This window comes from Caretta caretta, chromosome 5, assembly GCF_965140235.1.
Source record: "Caretta caretta isolate rCarCar2 chromosome 5, rCarCar1.hap1, whole genome shotgun sequence".
In the NCBI taxonomy this organism is placed as follows: domain Eukaryota; kingdom Metazoa; phylum Chordata; order Testudines; family Cheloniidae; genus Caretta; species Caretta caretta.
Genome location: NC_134210.1, coordinates 20,717,026 through 20,738,758, shown reverse-complemented (window position 1 = coordinate 20,738,758; position 21,733 = coordinate 20,717,026). Strand labels below are relative to the sequence as shown.

Here is a 21,733-nt window from a genome sequence, read left to right as displayed (position 1 = left end):
TGAGGCATGATTTCCCTTTACAAAAACCATGTTGACTATTTCCCAACAAATTATGTTCATCTAGGTGTCTGACAATTTTGTTCTTTACAACAGTTTCAACCAATTTGCCCGGTACTGAAGTGAGGCTTACTAGCCTGTAGTTGCCAGGGTCACCTCTGGAGCCCTTTTTAAAAATTGGTGTTGCATTAGCTATCCTCCAGTCATTTGGTACAGAAGCGAATATAAATGATAGGTTACAGATGACAGTTAGTAGTCCTGCAATTTCACATTTGTGTTCCTTCAGAACTCTTGGGTGACTATAAACCGGACTTTCTATGAAGATTAGAAAAGCCACTTTATAGAGCTTTCCAGTTGGTATAGGGCCAGATAACATAGCTTTTACTGTATTAATTCTTCCTTCAACCAGTCTTTTTTCCTCTCATTCCAAATCAACCCACAACGTAACACACACAAAATAATTCTGAAGGCATTATTATAAGACAAGGGTTGGTGATCCTGCTTCATGAATTTCCCTTTGCATCACCTCTCCATCTTGCAGAAACTACTGCTAATATACAATGAAATCCAAGGAGGTCTAAATTGCAGACTCTGCCAACCTATGCAAGACAGTGACCTCAGAATGAAATGCACATCAGAACACACAGAACTAAACTGAGGTGCTGTGGTTAAGCTTAGATTAGAGGTATTTTTGAAAGCCCCTCCAGTTGCTCTTGCAGTAATCATCACCAGCCAATCCCAGAGAAGTTCATCCCTACCATAAAGTGCATAGGCAGGCATCCTTGCCTCTGGCAGCATGACCTTTCCCGGCCAGTGCCAAAAACTTACCAGAATCTGAATGACCCTTCCACGTTCACCTCCCATGATACCACCTGAAGCCCTGACTCAGTTTCCTCAAAAGGTAATCTTACATTAGCTATCTTATTAAATGGATTCAAACTACCTTACTTATGTTGCTGTAAACTCTAAATCTTTAATTTTCTACTACTCTTTAAAATGAAAGAGACTTCAAGGCAACGGAAATAAATATTCACTGTTATGGTTCCAAATACCACTTTTGTTCAGCTAAATCAAATATTTGAAAATTAATATGGAAAAGAAGAAAAGAGAAGATCAAATTAAAATTCCTGCACATCAGCAGGAATAGGTCACTTTTAAAATTTGTTTGTAGGCTGCTCAATTTATAAGCCCTTGTATATCAATATTTGAAGACACAACCTTTTCTGTGGATTAATATGGAAAAGGGAAATATTTATAAAACCCAGACTCCAAGTTACCTAGAAAAATCTAAAAAATATTATAAATTCCCAGACAAAACACTACAATTAAATGAAATTAAAGTTGAGAGTAAGTACCAGTAACAGAGATTAAAAATGTTACATGGATGTTGCAATTATAACCAAACCAAACATTATAAAATCCAGGAAATTCAGAGATAAGTTTATGTTAAGGTAACCAAACAACTTTCATTTAACCATAAGTGATATAATGGAATAACTATATTATGGTGATTCAGGCATTTTAGTATTTGTGACCCCATATTAAGTTTTTACAGATTTTTTTTTAAAGATATGTCACATTTTTTCTCCTTATGGCACCTATAGGGCAGAGTTAAGGTTGTTTGTGTGCTTTAACTATGCATGTCTTACCTTAAGAATCTAGCTCTTAATTTGCAATTGCTTATTTATTTTAAAAATTGAGTTAGTGAGACCACCACTATGTGAAGCAGGAGCAAGAAGAGCTCAGTTTCCAAGTCCCAATGTCTCTGGGTATGTCTATACTGCAATGTAAGCCCAGGGCTTGAATTCAGGCTCAAGTCTACCCCAACCCCTTCCATCTACACACCTCCATAATACACATACCTCCATAATATGATAATTATATATTTATATCTCAATATACACATAGGCCACAAATGCAGTACGGTAAAGGATAGTGACATATGTTAAATGGCATGTTTGGCTACCTGACCTAAATTCTGCCAATTCAGGGCCTGATTCAAAGCCCAGTGAAGTCAATGTAAAGATTCCTATTTCTTTAATAAGCTTTAGATCATGCTTCTAGTCATCATGTCTTGTAGTTATATCAACATTCCAAACATCTGTTCTATTTTATGTATTTATTTGGGCAGAAAAACATCCTTCAAGAGAAACAGACTCTTTTCTTCCTAAATTTGGAATCCCCTCCTCATCCGTAATTACACTTGTTTATTGTACAAGACAGGCAATATTCAGCTTTGGCCCAGTGACAAGCCTAAGGTTCTATAGTTAGATTTTTTTACAATACAAGATGTATAGAAATTTATAGTAACAGTAAAGATGAGTCACAGATTTCTAGAGTTTTGGAAACAACAGACCTTTAAGACACACAGTTATGTGTTGAAATGGCATTTTATTATGTCGAATTGATTTTTTCCGTCTGAGGTCTGTCCAATTGGATTCATAGGAACTAAGCACAGGAGGAGGAATAACAAAAAAAAAAAAAAAAAAAAAAAGGGGTGGGGGGTGGGGAGGCGCGTCCAGATAGAATGTAAAAAGCAGCATGTACTGAATACATCATGAATATGTGGTGAACCTGCCCACCACTAATAAATAGTTTTTGGAACTAATGAATAATATGGTTATCCAAATTCATGTTAACAAATTTTTGTCAATGAAGCATTTGTTATACGCTCTTATTATACATACGTAAATTTAAAAGTAACTTAATATACTCTGCTGTGCTATCACTGATCACAGTCTGTAGTATGCTGTGAAGAGCATCTTTTTTTAATCTAAAGGTTATGCATATTTTTTTTCTTACGACTTGTCTACACAGGGAAATTTACCTATAGAATTACGCTGGTCTAATTATAACGTTATAGCCATGCTGGTATAAGTCTCCAGGTGGACGCTATTATTCCGGAAATCAACAGCAGCATAAGCTATACTAGAAAATGACATTATTATTTTGGACTATGAGTATTTCCACATGGAGTTATACCAGCACAACTACAACAATATAATTACGTTGGTACAATTCTGTTGGTAAATTTCCAAGTGCACACAAGCCCTTAGTATTTACTACAGGTAAAATTCTCTCTTTTTTACTACTGTGTGTGAATTTTGAGTTCTTTTACCTTCATATTCTGGATGGTGAGATATTAGGAAATCTCATGGCGGACTATGATCAATTCCTATAGGGTAACTTAGGTTTTTGAGTGTCAGAGAACAAAGGTGCTTTTTGTGATGCCTCATGCATATTGGTTCGCTCAAACTAGAAAAGGTTTATTTTTATGTTGTATTTATTGCCACTAAATTGCAGAAAGAAGATGACTAAATTAAGTTTAATCCAGTTTATCACTGTACTGCACTTCTGAGTTCAAATAAAAAGTGGGACAAATTTGTAGGGCAAACCCGAAATGTTACTATAGCATTTGAATGTATTTAGTTTTCACCTGCACATCTACCAATGTGACATATGCCATCATGTGCCAGCAATGCCCCTCTGCCATGTACATTGGCCAAACTGGACAGTCTCTACGTAAAAGAATAAATGGACACAAATCAGACGTCAAGAATTATAACATTCAAAAACCCAGTGGGAGAACACTTCAATCTCTCTGGTCACTCGATTACAGACCTAAAAGTGGAAATTCTTCAATAAAAGAACTTCAAATACAGATTCCAATGAGAGACTGCTGAATTGGAATTAATTTGCAAACTGGACACCATTACATTAGGCTTGAATAAAGACAGGGAGTGGATGTGTCATGACACAAAGTAAAACTATTTCCCCATGTTTATTCCCCGCCCCCTACTGTTTCTCACACGTTCTTGTCAACTGCTGGAAATGGCCCACCTTGATTATCACTATAAAAGGGTTTTTTCTCTCCTGCTGGTAATAGCTCACCTTACCTGATCACTCCCATTACAGTGTGTATGTGTATTGTTTCATGTTCTCCGTGTATATAAAATCTCCCCACTGTATTTTCCACTGCATGCATTCGATGAAGTGAGCTGTAGCTCACGAAAGCTTATGCTCAAATAAATTTGTTAGTCTCTAAGGTGCCACAAGTATTCCTTTTCTTTGTACAGAATATCTACTAGATTGGAAGGCTGTAAACATGCTGACCATAAAGTGATTGGAAAGTTACTGCAGAAGAGTCCCTAAGGCCATCACACCGATGTGCAGCTGCAGCATGCTGCGTTGCACAGCTGAGGGAATACAGAAGAAACCAAGGGAGGTGGCATTTTGATATTATAGTTATCAGCATTGCAATAAAAATGGCACTTACCATATTTCACCTTGGTATAGTGACAGTATTTGTATTCTAAAAATAGCATTACACTTTTCTAATACTAAACAGAATTCATTCTCTGTCATACTTTGAGGTATTCATGATATTATTAGTAGCAAACCTTGACTTGTAAATTAAATCAGGATGCTAGGTTTATACGGTAGGGGGGAAAAGTTAAAGATCACATTTTCAAGTCTAGTTGCCTACAATTCCACTCCTAAAGCCATATTTAAGTAACTACTAAAAGAAGCCTCATTTTCAGAAGCACTGAGAACTCACAAATCCCACTCAAGTGAATGGGAGCTGTAGGTGCTCAGAACTTCTGAAAATTAGATCACTTATTTAAATGCCTAAATTTGGTTTCAGGTGCCTAACTATAGGCTCGTCAGTTAGATAACACTGCCCCAATTACCTACCTGCAATCCTTTACTAAAGATATAAGCTGTAATTGTCACATTCTTGGACTCATGCCACCAGCACATTACTCAGAGTTTTGTTTGCTGATAACCCTGGCTAAGAAAGATGGTACTTTGTATTCCAACCTGAAAGGGAATAACTGAGAATCCCTAGTTCCTTTTTAACTACTGTTGCATAGGAGCTCCCAATGATAGGGCTATTCCATGCTGCTGATGCAATTACCCCCCCCCCCTTTTTTTTTAAATGACTCTCTGAGGACAGTTATTTCCTGTAAGACATTGAGTCAAAATTATGGTAATAGTGAAGGAAGGACCCGAAGGAGATATTATCTAGTCCCTTGATTTCGGAAGTTTGTCATTGGCCACTTGTGTTTGCAACTTAGAAGTAATGTTTGGACGCCCAGTTGCTTTTACAATAAAGATAATGGATTTCAAGTAGGCAGACTTCAGCAAACTCAGGGAGTTGGTAGGTAAGATCCCATGGGAAGCAGTCTAAGGGGAAAACAGTTCAAGAATGTTGGCAGTTTTTCAAAGACACATTATTAAGGGCACAAGAGCAAACTAGCCCACTGCGTAGGAAAAATAGTAAGTATGGCAAGAGACCAGCCTGGCTTAACCAAGAGATTTTCAATTATCTGAATCTCAAAAGGGAGTCCTACAAAAAGTGGAAAGTAGGTCAAATTACAAAGGATGAAGATAAACAAATAACACAAGGATGTAGGGACAAAGTTAGAAAGGCCAAGGCACAAATCAAGATTAAACTAGCTAGAGACATAAAGGGTAAGAAGAAAATATTCTAAAAATCTATTAGAAGCAAGAGGAAGACCAAGGACAGGTAGGCCAGCTACTCAATGAAGGGTAAAAAAAAACAACAACAGAAAATGTGGAAATGACAGAAATGCTAAATGACTTTTTTGTTTCAGTTTTCACCAAGAAGGTTAGTAGCGAACGATTGGACATCTAACATAGTAAATGCCAGTGAAAATGAGATGGGAAAGAACAAGTTAAAAATTACTTAGACAAGTTAGATGTCTTCAAGTCACCATGGCCTGATGAAATACATACTAGAATACTCAAGGAGCTGACTGAGGAGATATCTGAGTCATTAGCGATTATCCTCGAAAAGTCATGGAAGACAGGACAGATTCCAGAGGACTGGAAAAGGACAAATATAGTGCCCATCAGTAAAAAGGCAAATAAGGACAAACCAGGGAATTACAAACCAGTCAGCTTAATAACTTCAGTACCTGGAAAGATAATGGAACAAATAATTAAGCAATCAATTTGCAATCACCTAGAAGATAATAAATTGATAAGTAACAGACAACATGGATTTCTCAAGAACAAATCGTATCAAATCAACCTAACAGCTTTCTTTGACAGGGTAACAAGCCTTGTGGGTGGAGGGAACTGGTAGATGTGGTATATCTTGATTTTAGTAAGGCTTTTGATACTATCTCGCATGACCGTCTCATAAACAAACTAGGGAAATACAACCTAGATGGAGTTACTATAAGGTGGGTGCATAACAGGTTGGAAAATCATTCCCAGAGAGTAGTTATCAGTGGTCACAGTCAAAGCTGGAAGCTCATATCGAGTGGGGTCCCGCAGGGATTGGTTCTGGGTGTTCAATGTCTTCATCAGCGATTTAGATAATGGCATAGAGAGTATACTTATAAAGTTTGTGGATGATACCAAGCTGGGAGGTTTTACAAGTGTTTGGAAGATAGGCTTAAAATTCAAAACGAGCTGGACAGACTGAAGAAATGGTTTGAAGTAAATACGATGAAATTCAATAAGAACAAAGGCAAAGTACTCCACTTAGGAAGGAACAATCAGTTGCACACATACCAAATGGAAAATGACCACCTAGGAAGGAGTACTATGGAAAGGCATCTGGGGGCCATAGTGGATCACAAGTTACACTGTTGACTCATATTTAACACTGTTGCAAAAAAAAAAAAAAAAAAGCAAACATCATTCTGGGATGTACTAGGAATGTTGTAAGCAAGACATGAGAAGTAATTCTTCCGCTCTGCTCTGAGCTGATTGGGCCTCAACTGGAGTACCGTGTCCAGTTCTAGGCGCCACATTTCAGGAAAGATGTGGACAAATTGGAGAAAGTCCAGAGAACTGCAACAATAATTATTAAAGGTCTAGAAAGCATGATGGACGAGGGAAGACTGAAAAAACTGTGTGTGTTTAGTCTGGAGAAGAAGATTGAGAGGGGATATGATAACCGTTTCCAAGTATATAAAGGTTGTTACAAGGAGGAGGGAGAAAAGTTGTTTTCCTTAACCTCTGAGGACAGGAGAAGAAGCAAGGGGCTTAAATTGCAACAAGAGTGGTTTAGGTTGGACATTAGGAAAAACTTCCTAACTGTCAGGGTGGTTAATCACTGGAATAAATTGTCCAGGGAGATTGTGGAATCTCCATCATTGGAAATTTTTAAGGTCAGGGATGGTCTAGATCAGTGGTTCCCAAACTTGTTCCGCCGCTTGTGCAGGGAAAGTCCCTGGCGGGCCGGGCTGGTTTGTTTACCTGCCGTGTCTGCAGGTTTGGCTGATCGTGGCTCCCAGTGGCCATGGTTCACTGCTCCACGCCAATGGGAGAGGCTGGAAGTGGCGCAGGCCAAGGGATGTACTGGCCGCCCCTTCCAGCAGCTCCCATTGGCCTGGAAGCCAATGGGAGCCGCGATCAGCCGAACCTGCGGACGCGGCAGGTAAACAAACTGGCCCGGCTCACCAGGGACTTTCCCTACACAAGCGGCAGAACAAGTTTGGGAACCACTGGTCTAGATAATACTTAGTCTTGCCATGAGTGCAGGGGACTGGACTAGATGACCTCTCAAGGTCTCTTCCAGTCCTACGATTCTATGGTGGTATATGGCCCTCTCCAAGGGCTACCTGCATTCAAGAATTTTAGAGTCTGCAATGCACAATATGCAAACTTCAGTCACTGGAATCTGTGAAGGCAATATCATCAGAGAGAACTGTATATCAAAAATAATACATCCAAGATAAACAGGAATAATATGAAAATATTTTATAAATTCATGAGTGGAAAGTCGAACATGTATATTTTATAAGTGAAAATAATAATATCTCTACCATGTAGAAGAGACAAGAATCATTGTTTGATCCACAAATTAGATATTTTATAGTAGTTCATGCAAATAGTAGTGAATTTTTGCATTCTAGATTTAGTTTGCACTTTAATATGATGCCAATTCCCATAATCTTTCAACCAGAAGGGACATGTAAATGTTTTGTAAGTAGGGACTCAGAAAGCAGTGATGTGCAAAAATCAATATTCAGTCTCAGACTAAGAGTCTTCCTTCATTTATATTGCTATACACTGGATATGGTTATTTTCAATATTTAAATATACAGTAACCATTCAAAAATTGCTTCATTCATTTATTTATTATTTACATTTCTAGGCATCTTCTTGTACTACAAAAATGCAGCAGGCCATTTGCAGATGCAATAGAGATACTGATAAAAGCAGGACTTCTTTGGAGGATGGAGGTTAATTGCTTAAGGATGGGACAAATGGCTATAGTGAGCAATAATTTTAGGATTCCTTGTACACATTTGTCACACCTCTGTATTTACTGCTTGGAGTGAAAAGGGACAGAATATGAATAGCTTTAAAGCAGATTTCCAAATTAGATCTGTACTCATTGACAGGACTATAGCTCTTTGAAGAGTGCTTTGAAACACTTTTATAATAGCTCAAAAGAGCTACTGTGAATCAGTTGAGTATACATAAGTAGTAAAATAGAGTTTATACAGCTGAAAAATCCACTGATTTACCCAGCCCTACTAAGCAGGAAATTTCTCTTGATAAGTAGGAAGACCTAGTCCATCACATTTTCAGAATCTAAGCTTAAATTAAAAAAAAGATACATGTGTGTAGCTCTTTATTGGTTGCAAAAAAAGAAACAACCCACCATATATGAACAGAATGTGAACTGATGCACTACTATTTTACAGAGTCTGCAGACAGACTGCTACTGTGCATATGATCATAATCATAGGTTTGTCAACCTACGGCTACATAGCTGCTTGGGAAAGCTCTGAACAACAGCAGAGGCAGATAGAGGAGTTATACAGTGGGGAGGAGTGTCACCTTTAAGCCTCTTCATGGTGTGCTCAAAGAATGCCTTCTCAGGCCTTTAACCAACACCTCTCTCTGAGTAAGGACCCACATATCCCTTCTCTCTCCAGATTAGGTTTTAATCTGCAGCTGCCTGCAGCTGAACTGTGATTATCTCAAGCAGGTTCGATTTACCTCCAGTCCCTGTGCTTTGCTTTCTCTCCAAGAGCTATGACCAGCAGTTACAAATGACCACACAGCTTTTCCAAAGCAGAGCACATTTAAGAACAAAAGCAGAGAAAACATATAAAAGAAGTTGCCCGTATATGGCAACCCTGACAGGTTCAAGCCCTTCCTACCTTTCCACAGGATTTGGCCTCTCCTTAAACAAAAGGTCATGTCTATTTATTGAATCATCATGAAGGCCTCTCTGTCCGTTCAAACTCACCTTTTCTATCCCAAGTTATTTCTTTGTCACTGAGTCTCTTGAAACCCAGCCTGAACCAGTATACCCAAACCACCCAGGTATTGTACTTCACTGGAGCTGTTTACAGCCCTAGGAAATGCAGCAAATTGCCCCCTACTGCATCTAGCTCCTGGAAGAGCTACAGTATCTGTCACAAGGAGAGACCAAAAACAGAGGCTGATGGAGGGATAGAGGAGCTAAGAGCTCCCACTATCAATCACTCCCTGCTGCAGCAGAGGGAACACAATTGCGTAGACAGCCCTTCTTGTACCCACCAAATGGCACTAGTATGTGTAGTAAGAAGAGGGCCTGAAACATAAGCCCATCTGTATCTGAGACCTGGTATGAGACCTGAGCTAAAGTAGTCAACCCTGATATTCTACGATTCTATGAAAACTTAGCTGATATAAAGCAAAGTTAAGTTGTGAGCAAGAGGCAGGCCCTGCTCACAGAATCTGGCAAGAACAGGGTTGATATTACAGAAACACACATTCCTAAGTAGTGCTAGGCATAAGAATATATATGCAAACACATTCCAGAAAGGTGGTACCAGACCACCTCGATACCAAACACATTCCCCCAAAAGATCAGGAACACACTGACCCATCCTAAAGATAAGGTCAGGATGACAGCATAATAGATAGAGATGTTTTGATTGAACCAACATGTACAAGGTAATGGGTGACACCCAAATACATCAGGAGTAACACATAACTTGTTTGTATCGGTGTATAAAAAGGTATCTCAGAGGGAGTGTCTTTGACTGGCCTAGGGTATAATGGAAAGTCCCACCAATAACTGAGCTAGTCCATTGCAAGAGGCATATATGTGTTAGTGTACCTGTAACCACTGAGCCAGGATATTAGGACCATGCTTCATTGACAACAAACCTGACCTTTTGCTATGAACCGAGTCTGTGGATTTATTGGGCCGTTCGATCAGCGCCTGCTGTACGGGCTATCTGGACAGAGTCAGTACAGCACGCAGAAAGAACACACATGCAGCCAAACATCTCATGACAGTATGCGAAGGAAGAACAGATGGGGGGGGGGAAGGGGGAATTCCAGGCACCAAAGGGATCAAGACATTTAATATCTACTCAAGAAGTAGGGTGAGATTCCATAAGGGTTGATGCCATTAGAGGTTTAGAGTAGTCTCTCCTCCATCTTTCACATCAGCCTCTAGCTAGTGGATGTAATGCGCTATTTATTGAGTGCTCAGCACATTTTTCAAGCCCAGAAAGATCTACCTATTTATGAACTCTACCTTCTGTATATATTGATAGTAATTAAATTACATTGGAGAGCAGCAGGTGGCTCTCATTCTAAAGAGCATAAAGACTAATTAATGAAGACAGATCACAAGGATTCACATTTGAATATAAATTGAAAAATTTACAAAATATGTTAATCATTTTCTGGTTCTGAAACAGATATGTGTATCATAGAGATTCTTAATTCTTATTGCAGTTTTACTTCTTGAGAATCTCTTTTCAAGACAATTTCTACTACAGTAAATTCTGTGGATGTTTAAGACAGTTATCTTTACATTCCACATATCTCTATATTGCTTTCTTTGTAAGCAGCTGACTCTGTCAACAGAGGTACTGATATAGCATCATGCTGTCTGTTTTTGACAATGTCAGTAACATTTGACTCTTTACCCGTTATATGGTCAGCCATGTCCTTGCTATACTGAACAAGTGGTGGAGTAAAACCATTATACAGACACTGCAATATAGACCCTCAGAATTCAGCAGTAACACTCCTTAAACGTGCATATGTACATTTCTAAATGAAAAAGAGATCTAATTGATTTTAAAATTATTTTGTTTCTCTTTTACCTCTCAGGAAAAAATATATACTAACGTTTTAAAAATTGTTATGTTAAATGGAAGAAACAGTGCAGAATGTTGACAGAATGTTCTGGTTAGTGGCAAATATATTTTGACAAATAGATATTTGATTTACAAACAAAGCTCTTGTCTCTTTCACAAAAAAGCTAAAACTATTACATCTGGTTATCTCATTTATCTGTATTAGTGTCTTCTCTTCAAGCTTTCTGACATTCTAGATAAACTCATTCTGTTTTACATAATTAGGATGTGGGGGATGGGGAAGGGTTAAGTGATCAGTTTAATACATTTTCTTTCAAGTCACCACATATTGAAATCTACAATATATTTACAATACAGGGTTTTCAAAGTCAACTGACTTCGATTCTGAATGCTGAAGTCTTGACCACTAAAGCCAGTGGGTTTTTTGCCCAAGTAGGAATTGCTGTAAATTGCAAAATCATAATGCTTTTGATTTGATCTAAAATGTATGTTCAATTCATCCGAAGTAAAACATTTTACTGGATAGCTGCAATAGAACAATCATTCTAGCCATGAAAGATAATGTACATAATACTGCTGTTTTGAAAGAATATTACTTAAAAACATGTATGTTCAGTATAGTTAAAAACAGATCCAATTTCCCTGAGGACTACTGTAAGTGATTTTTTAAAAATGCTTAACACACAGTCTAGTGTATTAGTAAAAGTATTTTTCTGAAATAGGCTTCAGCAATTTTTTTTTTAAACTGCCTACACTAGACTGTCCTAATCTCTAAGAGGATTGATGTGACAGCGATCCTTTTAAAAAATTAGATGGATAAATAAAAGTGATTGGTGAATGTCAAGTTGGACCGAAGAAATGCCTGTTGACTGACCACTGCATGCTAGCATTACTTTGTGCATCTGATCAATAGATATTAGCTTTAAAAAGACAGGCAGAAAAAGAAGCTGCATCATATTTTTAAGATGACAAGGTGAGCTTTAAATTGTTTCATTCAAAGCTCAATTTTATTTTTTCTTACTCCCATTCCCCAGTTAGAAATATTCTTTTTGGGAAAAGAAATTATATTCAAGTGATCATAAACTTAATTTATACAGCTTTTAGCTTTGTTTGTTTATGTTTGTAAGTCAATCACTTTCAATATGTAAATGAGAGTTTTTTTGGTTCAATTTTTTTAACTGTAAATTATAAAGTTATGCCACAAGTATTCTAATTACCTAACACAAAGCATAAAATTGCACCAGCAGTGAACTAACCAGGAATCCTTACTACTTTTGACCAAGGCCCATCATTGCAGGCAGACTTCAATCACATACTAGGGTCTCCTGACCTGAAAATGCTGAGCGTTACACAAAGCAAAAACACGCTCACACCTTGGAATTTCTCGGACATGAGGTCCCATCTTCTGTCTCTTCCCTTTCCTCAGAGGCTTGCTTCCCTTTCCCTTCAAAACCTTTTGGCAGCTGCAACACTGGATGCCCACAATAGTGTTGACACTACAGTAACAGTTTCAGGGAAGGAAGAAGGGAAACTCGAAGGAGTAGGAAAACAGTAGGTAGGCAAAGGGAATACTGATATGAAGAGGTCTCTATTTTCTTGTGAATCTACATTCTACTACTCCTAACTTCCATTAATTTGTTTTCATTTTCATAATAGTCAACTTTCTATTACATGTGGATTTAATTACATTTAGATATGCCTTAAGCATAACACAGCATTTTTCATTCATGACTGGCTTTTATAGGAATAATTATACTGCTATTAAACAATGCTAGAAATACATTCTGCATATGACATATATTACATGTACAACTTATAATGCATACTAACTGGCAAAAATAATTATGTAGTAACGATTTCCTTTATAAAGGTAGAAAAAATGAATAAGCGTATTCCTTTTAGTTATTGTGAAAATCAGACAGATAATCAAGAAATCTACTAGCTATATTGCCCATAAAGTCCTATAGAACAAATGCTCCAACCATTGGATACTCCCAAAATAAACGTACTCTTCTTGATACGGGTTTCTGTCAGTGTGCCTACCAGATTTATCATAATGTAACTTATATAGACTTCTAGTCAATAGAAATAAATATAGTTTTCTTTTAAACTCTCACAAAATCCATACGCTGCTCAATCAAATCACACAAACTAAAGGTAAATTACACAATCTATAAATTGTGATATGCTAGTTGCTTTGATGGTGTGTTAAGAAAATCTTTTAGCTATTTAAATCCTGAGGATATTGAATATTCTTCCCTTTTAATACACAGCATGTAAGGTGGCATGAAAGGAAAGATTCAGTTCAAGAGAGCAATATTGTATATTTCTCATATTTTTATGGTCAGTCATAACATATGTTGAACTAAATAAACCGGAACACTTTAGACTTCATCAGCTTTGCCTACGATAAAATCTAACAGTGGTGACAAGTTATGATGGTACTGTATATCTTTAACATGCTGTAGTTCACTCTGCTGTGTGCTGATTTAAACAGTGCTAATTTGTTCAAAACCCTCAATATTATCTATAAGTCAAATAGCGAAAGATCAAAACATCAAAGACAATCCTTTAATTAACCATAATTGCTAAGAAATAAGCCATTTCATCTCAAGGGCAGTAAGCTGAACATACCAGATCTTGCCAGATTTAAGACACTAGCTGAGAACACATATAACACAAAATAAATGAATGAGGTAAAATTTGCTCAGTTTCTAGCACAAATAATCACAGAAGACTCAGATATTTTGCTTCCTTCTGCAACTATTATAGTACTATTTCTCTGCTTGAGAATCATTGAAATGATACAAGTTACTTTTCAAACCACACTTCTTCATATGGACTGGACTACATTGTCAGAGAACCTATTAACAAGAATAAATTCATTCTCTCAACACGTTTATATTCTAACATAATAGGAGATAAATGGGAACAAAGCAGGAGAGCCTATGTTAATTAACTATATGTTTGCTACACGTGATCAACTCCACATATAATGATGGTTTCACCGTTGTCTAGGGAGATCATTAGGGTCCCTTAGCTTCTTTTCCCAGTGGAAAGATTTTAAATACTTTCAACTGAAAGAGATTGTTAGATGGAGATGAGAAGGATCAAGATACTGGATTATTACAACAGAGGCTGACTGTATCCACAGGTTGCGATTTTACAATCAGTGATTTCATATATTAATAGAGGGCATTTTTTGCTTCATAATTTAGCAGTCAGATCAGAAATGGAGATTACTTACTGTAACTGGAGGTTCTTTCTGAAGTGTGATCTCTATCTATATGCCCCGTGTGTATGCATGCGTGTCATGTGCCCGAGTCTGCAAATTTTTCAAACCAGTGTCCACTGACCCATACATGCACAGAAACTTCCCTCATGCTCCTGACTGAGGATATAGGAGGCAGTGTGGGTTGATGTTTCTCCAGTTCCTCCTCTTACCACGATCCAACAGGATCTGAAGCCTAAGGGAAGGAGGGCGGGTAGTGGAATACAAATAAAGATCACACCTCCAGTTACAGTAAATAAGCTCCATTTCTTCAAGTGATGGTCCCTATGTGTATTGCACACGTGGGTGACTGGCCAGCAGTATTCAGATGGAAGGGAGGGTGCGAGGAAGATGGTAGCAGATATGCTTGAAGTTCTGCCATTCCTACAGCTGCATCTGCAGTTGCAGCTTGAGTTAGAGTGTAGTGTGTCATGAATAGGTTGACAAAGCTCCAAGTTGTCACTCTGCAAATCTCCTGTAGTGGAATGTCTGATAAGGATGCTGTGAAGGCCACCTATGACCACATGGAGGGAACTATAATACCCCCAGGAGAAGGAAGTTTTGTTGTTTTGTAGCATTCTAAGATGCATCCTGAAGCCTACTTAGAAATCCTCTGTGAGGATATGGGCTGTCCATACAATCTTTCTGCTATGACAACAAAGAGTCTCAGAAATTTTCTAATGGGTTTGGTTCTTTGCAGGTGGAATGCCAGGGTGTGCCTGACGATGAGGAAGTGAAGTCTCCTGTCTTCAGAAGAAGCATGGTTTCAAGAAAAATACAGGTAAGTGTATTGATTGATTGATGTAGAACTCAAACAATCATGGGAAGGAATTTTGGAAATAACCTAAGGGAGGCCTTCTCTTTGTGAAATACTGTATAAGGAGGGTCTGTCATCATGACTCCTTGCTCATTGACCTTTCTGGCCAAAGTGACGGTTTCTAAAAACACCACCTTCATGGACAGGTGGGTCATGGAACACATTGTGATAGGTTCAAAGAGCAGACCCATGAGTGTTTACAGAACAAGGCAAAAGTCCCATTGAGGTGTAGGTTTAATGATTGGTGGGAAGGTCCTGATCAAGCCCTTCATAAATCAATCATACAGTAGCCAGGTATACAAAGACAAAACATCCCTCAACCGGAGAGAGGAAGGCACTAATCACTGCTAGGTGCTCCTACAGCGAACTAGGGGCCAGACCTGAACTCTTTGAGGAAAGGAGATATTGTGGGCATTCTAGTTATCCTAGACTATCAAGTGAATATTGGTGGTGATGTGCCCAGGCCAAAAAGCGACGCCATTTAGCCAAATAGCAGGCTCTAGTAGAATCTTTTCCACTTTGGTTAAGGATTTCCAGAATGGGATGGAGCATTAGCATTCTATTTCTGATGCCCATCCAAACACCAGGCCATGAGGTGGAGTGAGCCTCGGCTGGGGTGCTTGATTTCCACCCCCCGCCCCCACCCCATCCTGGATTGGGAGGTCCTGAAATAGGCAGATCCTGATAGATAGGTAGGTGTGTGGACATCTTTAGGAATTCTGTGAACCAGAACTGTCTAGAACAGTAGGGTGCTAGAAGGATTATGGTGGCTCTGTCCTCATGGAGCTTCTGTTCAACCTGTGGTAGTTGTGACAAAAGGTATATCTGACATTATTCGTCCAGTGCAGCAGGAGAGCATGACTGTGGGAATTGCAGCCTGTGGCTCTCCTGGAGCAGTACATGGAAAGCTTTCTATTCGTCTGAGGTGCAAAGAGGTCCCTTAGTGGAATACCCCATTGTGCTAATATGTTGGTTAGAACTGTGTGGTGGAGCTCCCATTCATGGTCCACAGAGAAGCTTCTGCTTAACCTGTCTGCCAGGAAGTTGTAAACACCCAGGAGGTATGCAGCTTGTATCATAATGTGGTTTCTGATACATCACCTCCAAAGTCTGACTGTTTCCAGGTAGAGGGGATGAGATCGTTCCCCTTCCTCTCCCTGTTTGTTTATATAGACCATTGCAGTGATATTGCCTGACATTATTTGTACATGGAATGAGCGTATGAGGGAAAGGAAGGCCTTGCACGCAAGGTGGACTGCTCTCAGTTCCAGTAAGTTTTTGTGTAGCCTGGCCACTTTTAAAAACATAAGAACGGCCATACTGAATCAGACAAAAGGTCCATCTACCCTAGTATCCTGTCTTCCGACAGTGGCCAATGCCAAGTGTCCCAGAGGGAACGAACAGAACAGGTAATCATCAAGTGATCCATCCCCTGTCACCCATTCCCAGCTTCTTACCTGCAATGGCTAGGAATACCATCCCTGCCCATCCTGGCTAATAGCCACTGATGGACCTATCCTCCATGAACGTATCTACTTCTGTTTTGAACCCTGTTACAGTCTTGGCCTTCAAAACATCCTCTGGCAAGGAGTTCCATCGATTGACCTTGCATTGTGTGAATGCACACAGGGTCCAGGTACCCTGAGCAGTGTGGTAGTCCAGGTAAACTCCCCACCCTGCAAGGGAGGCATCTGTCAGGATGGTGGCCCTTGGTATGGGAGGGTTGAAGAGAGGTCCCAGCATGAATTTGTTTGGGTTGGACCACCAAGGAAGGGAGGTCAGAACTCTGGTGGGCACAGTGACTTTGGAGTCAACGCAATCCCTGTGTGGTTGGTAGGTCAAATGGAGCCAAGCTTGCAGGCACCGCAAGTGGAATCTGGTGAACGGCATCATGTAGGTGCATGCAGCCATGTAGTCTAACAGAGAAAGACACTGGCGCACCACAGTTTGCGGATGATGCAAAAGATCAGGTCGCTCATTGCATAAAGCCTGTCTATGGGGAGAAATGCTCTTGCAGAGACTGAGTACAGTCATGCTCCCATAAAAGTTATTGTCCTTGGGGGTAACAAAATGTACTTTTTTTTGGTTATGCAAACACCTAAAGTAGAAAGAAGGTGCTGAAGAGGTCCCATTGCTGACATGACTTCCTGATGAGATCAGCCCACTAGGAGTCAGTCATCCAGGCATGGAAATACTGTATAACCCTGGTATTGCATTTGGGCTGTTACCACAGTGAAAACTTTAGTGAATACCCTGGGGGCTGTAGCAAGCCCACAGGCGAGGACACGAAACTGGTAGTGTTCTTGGCCAATGAAGTACAGAAACTTTCTGTGAGACGGGTCAACATATATATGGACATATGCATTCTTCCTATCAAGGGCAGCAACCACATTGCCTCCTGAAAGGAGTGGATTATAGATGCCAGCGCAATCATCCTGAATTTTAGCTGTTGAATAAAGATTTGAATTGCCGAAGGTCCAGGATGGATCTCCACTCTCTGTCTTTTTGGGGGATTAGAAAATATGGAGCGTAGAACCATGTTCCTTGATACTGGGGTGGGACACGTTCTACTGTCTCCCGGCGTAAAATGTATTCCATTTCCTGTTGAAGAATCAATTGGTGAGAGTGCACCCCGAAGAGGGATCAGGAAGATGGTTTGTGAGCAGAGAAAAAAGATCTGTGGTGATCTTGTTCCAGCTGTGGGCAAAGTAAGACAGCCTCCAAAGATGACAGGAGAGGAAGTAGGTGCCATTGAGGGTGGTATGCAGGTCTTGACCTGCATGTCAAAAATAACTGTTGGCCTGTGGTTGGGAGTAAGTGGAGCCTGTGGCACTATAGGGAACCATGAAACCGGACCCCTGAATTCTCTTTTATTTATACGGAGGCTCAGGTGGACATATGGAGCATGTCACAGAGGAGGTCATGATCTAAAGGGCTGTCTCTAGTGTTTCCTCCAGGAGGGCTGGAGCGTAAATCCTCAGGGATGCAGAATGGATCTTGAGTCTTTTAGAGAGTGCAGTGATTCATTCATCTTTTCATTAAAAGGCTGGATTCATTCATCATTGGATGGTGTTTTGGATCTCTCTAGGAAAGCCCGACTAAAGCCAGGAGTCCCTTCATGTGACTAGTTCTGTGGCCAAACTTCTGGACACTGTATCTGCAGCACCTATTGCAGCCTGGAGAGCCATCTGTGCCACTAACCTCATATTTTGCTAATAAAACTTAATAATTAGCTATACAAAATTGGAGACCTGCAGAAGAGAAGACCTTCCTACTCAGGAGGTCCAGTCTCTTTGAGCCCTAATCTGTTGGGATGATTTCTGGTAGTGTGACCAAGCTCTTTCCATAGCTGCCTGTACCACCAACAAATTGGGGCAGGATGGGAAAAAAGTCAGCTCATTTGGCAGGAACAAAATAACATTTTTTGGCTTTTGGGGAGGGGTATACAGGCACAAAATGTTGGCCAAACTGCTCTGGTCAGTACTAATATAGCCATGTTAACTGAAAGTGTCACCCTGGTAGGTCCTTGTGGTTGCAAATTGTCCAAGAGAGGGTGTTAAGGATCCTGGACCTCTTCTAATGGGATCTGCAGATTGTTAGCGATCCTTTGCAAAAGCTCCTGATATTGATGGTGGCCATCTGACGAAGAAGGCAATGAAGGAGCGATGGCGTCATCTGGAAATATGAAAAGGCACCCATCGGAACTGTTGGTACCAATGGAACTAGTTCCAGCTCTTCCTACTTATACACTGATGGAATCAGCTGACAAGAGGGGGAGGAGTGGTACGACTTCTGACAGGGGTCTTGGTACCTGCCACAGGGATCCCAAGGGTCCCAATAAGGAGGGATCCATTTGTCATGGTGGCCGTCAAGGGAAATAGGTACTACACCCGGGGGGAGGGTCAGAACTGGAGGGATGGTAAGCATAGCTTCTCAACCATCTTCTGGGACCAGAGAGGATTTCCCCCTATAGGGACTAGGTCGGGGGGAACAATAGTATACTATAACTACTAAGCTAATATATAAAACTATGTACAAACATTTTACTTTACAGGTTATGCACAGAGTGAAGGAGGACATGATTCCAACTTAGGACATGTGGCAGTAAGAAAGAACTGGGGAGGCATCTATCAACACTGCGTTGGTTGGGAGCACGAGGGAAGCTACTGCGCATGTGTGGGTCAACAGACACTGCTTTGAAGAATTTCCAAACTGGGGTGCATGGCATGCATGAGTACTCACATGTGAAATATACATAGGTACCATCACTCAAAGACGAAGTTAACATTGTCAGGGCATAATCAACATGTATCCTATCACTGGAAGCAATGTATGCAAATTTTCATCCTGTAATGTTAAAGTTTGTCTTATGCAATGATCTTCCTCATGCAACACAATCTTTTTCTTTTTAGCAATACTTGTCACCAAGTACTTTATACTTCAGGATAATTGTTGCTTGACAGTAAATTTTATCCTAATTCATAATTTCAGATTCTACATTTTTGTTAAATATAAAAGATCACTAGATACAATTCACAAATATACAACACATGCAAATACACTAATTATACTTTCTTGGGAAAGGGTTCTCAAATATTTTTGCTCAAATTCATGTTTCCTCCAAGCACACACTCGCCTAAAGGATTTAAAAGGAATGGATACAACAACAATAGGAATATAGTAGTGGTATTAAATATATTCATGCTCACCTGTTGTGATGTCATCATCAACAAGATCATGCTCTTCTTCCTGAACTTTGGCTTCTGACCCTGATGAATCTGGACTTGCACTACCAGTTTGAATGGCTTCCACTGTCACTCCAGCTGAAACAAATTTAGTCACATTAAAAAAATGACTATTTTGTTTTTAGTTGGTTTTTTTTGGAATTTATAATCACAAACAACCTTAATTTTCTCCCACTAGGAATTGACAATGCTTAGAAATAATATCTTTATAACTCTTTCTGTTCAGCACTAAGGAAAATTTCTTTCCAATAAAATTTCAAATTTTCCTTCCTTTTATATCAGCATATAGAAGCAGGTTTAATATTGAGATTTGGAGGCAAAATACAGACACACCTTTAGCTGCCTTTAAAATGTATTAATATCAAATTTTTTTCTAAGTTTGACAAAATGGTATGTAATTTTCTATAAATATAAACATAGGAACGATTCCTCCTAAAGAAAAACGTTTAAGGCATTTATATATTTCTTGTACATCTGATGCAATTCAACTATAAAAAGGATTGGACATTTACATGGATAATGAGAACATTGAGAGTTACATCAGAAAGAATTTTTAAAAACTAGAGTTTGGAAGGTGTGTGGAATCTCATGCTTCAGAGCATGACAACTTCTGGCTAATATAGTTTCAAAGAAATATCCCTTACAGGCAAATTATTCAGTAATTGCCCACTTCAGGATTTCTTGGGGAGGATTTTTTGGACTAGCATCTGAAGCCATTGCCAAAGGCAGGATATTGGACTAGACACACCACTGGTCTGATTGGATATAGCAATTCCTATTTCTCTGATGAAAAACAAAACCGGGCAGCCCGACTGTGGTACACTCTTGTGTAAAAAAACATTTTACACACACACACAAAAACAAAATTGTGTGTCAAAATATTAGTTCAGCTGTCATCATAATATGCTCGGGGCCACCATGAAAGAATGAATTTCTAAATCCAAAGTACAAGAAAAAGATTTCTCCATAAGTGATTGCCCTTAAATTGAAGGAATGGAGTAATAAAAGAAGGTAATGAAACGACAGAGGACGGAACACGCAACCAAATCAGTAACAGTTGCTAGTATCACTTCACTAAGCCTGCTAGCAGTGATCATGGGAAGACCACCTAAATTAATAGCTTTAGCACACAGTATATTATTAAAACAAAGTTTATAATTTTATCTTACCACTATCACAACTAATGTACACCACAGTTCATAATTTGAACTCTGCTTCCCTATGGATGTGAGCATTTCAATGCTTCCTTTACCAACTACCCACTCCGAACACACCAGACTATCCTTCAGCCTTCTCTCTGGCACACACCCTTCATCATAATATCCCCTTTCCCCCCAGATGTTCTTGATGGTACAGATTTAGTGCAATAGTTTGGTGCATTGCAAGGGGTTAGCCTGGTAAGGAGGTGCTGGAAGGCTGGCATTACTAGCAGGACAAAATTAACGTTATTTGTGATGTACAGTAGTTGTAGAAGTGGTTAGGTATATGATTGAGTGGAAGATTAGAAGGCATATAGGAAACTCGACTTTTCATTTCCTGTGCTTTTGTGGTTGTGTGTGAAGCAACCTTACCAATTTCACACTAATGGTGGTGAACTTTCATATTTTAAGAGAAAGAGTTTAACACCGGATGTCAAATCCCCACTGTTTTACCCTCTTGCCTCTCCTATTCCCTTGACCCCAAAATCTCTCCTGAAAAATTCCCTTGTGCACATACATACCCACCCCATTTCCCCCTCGTGCTTGCCTCTTCCCTATTCACCTACTCCTAACAGTGGCACTGTGCCACCTGACAGCATGGAGGA

At 39.5% G+C, this 21,733-nt stretch overlaps 1 protein-coding gene across 4 annotated transcripts in view; it reads right to left on the bottom strand.

The window, feature by feature from the left end:
• WDR7 (WD repeat domain 7) overlaps nt 1-21,733 on the bottom strand; it is a 375,678-nt gene that overhangs the window by 192,319 nt on the left and 161,626 nt on the right. For all 4 annotated transcript variants that reach the window (XM_048851745.2, XM_075128394.1, XM_048851746.2 and 1 more), the window contains one exon: nt 19,894-20,007. In XM_048851745.2, the coding sequence (XP_048707702.2) occupies nt 19,894-20,007 (114 nt within the window). The remainder of the gene's footprint in view (nt 1-19,893; nt 20,008-21,733) is intronic.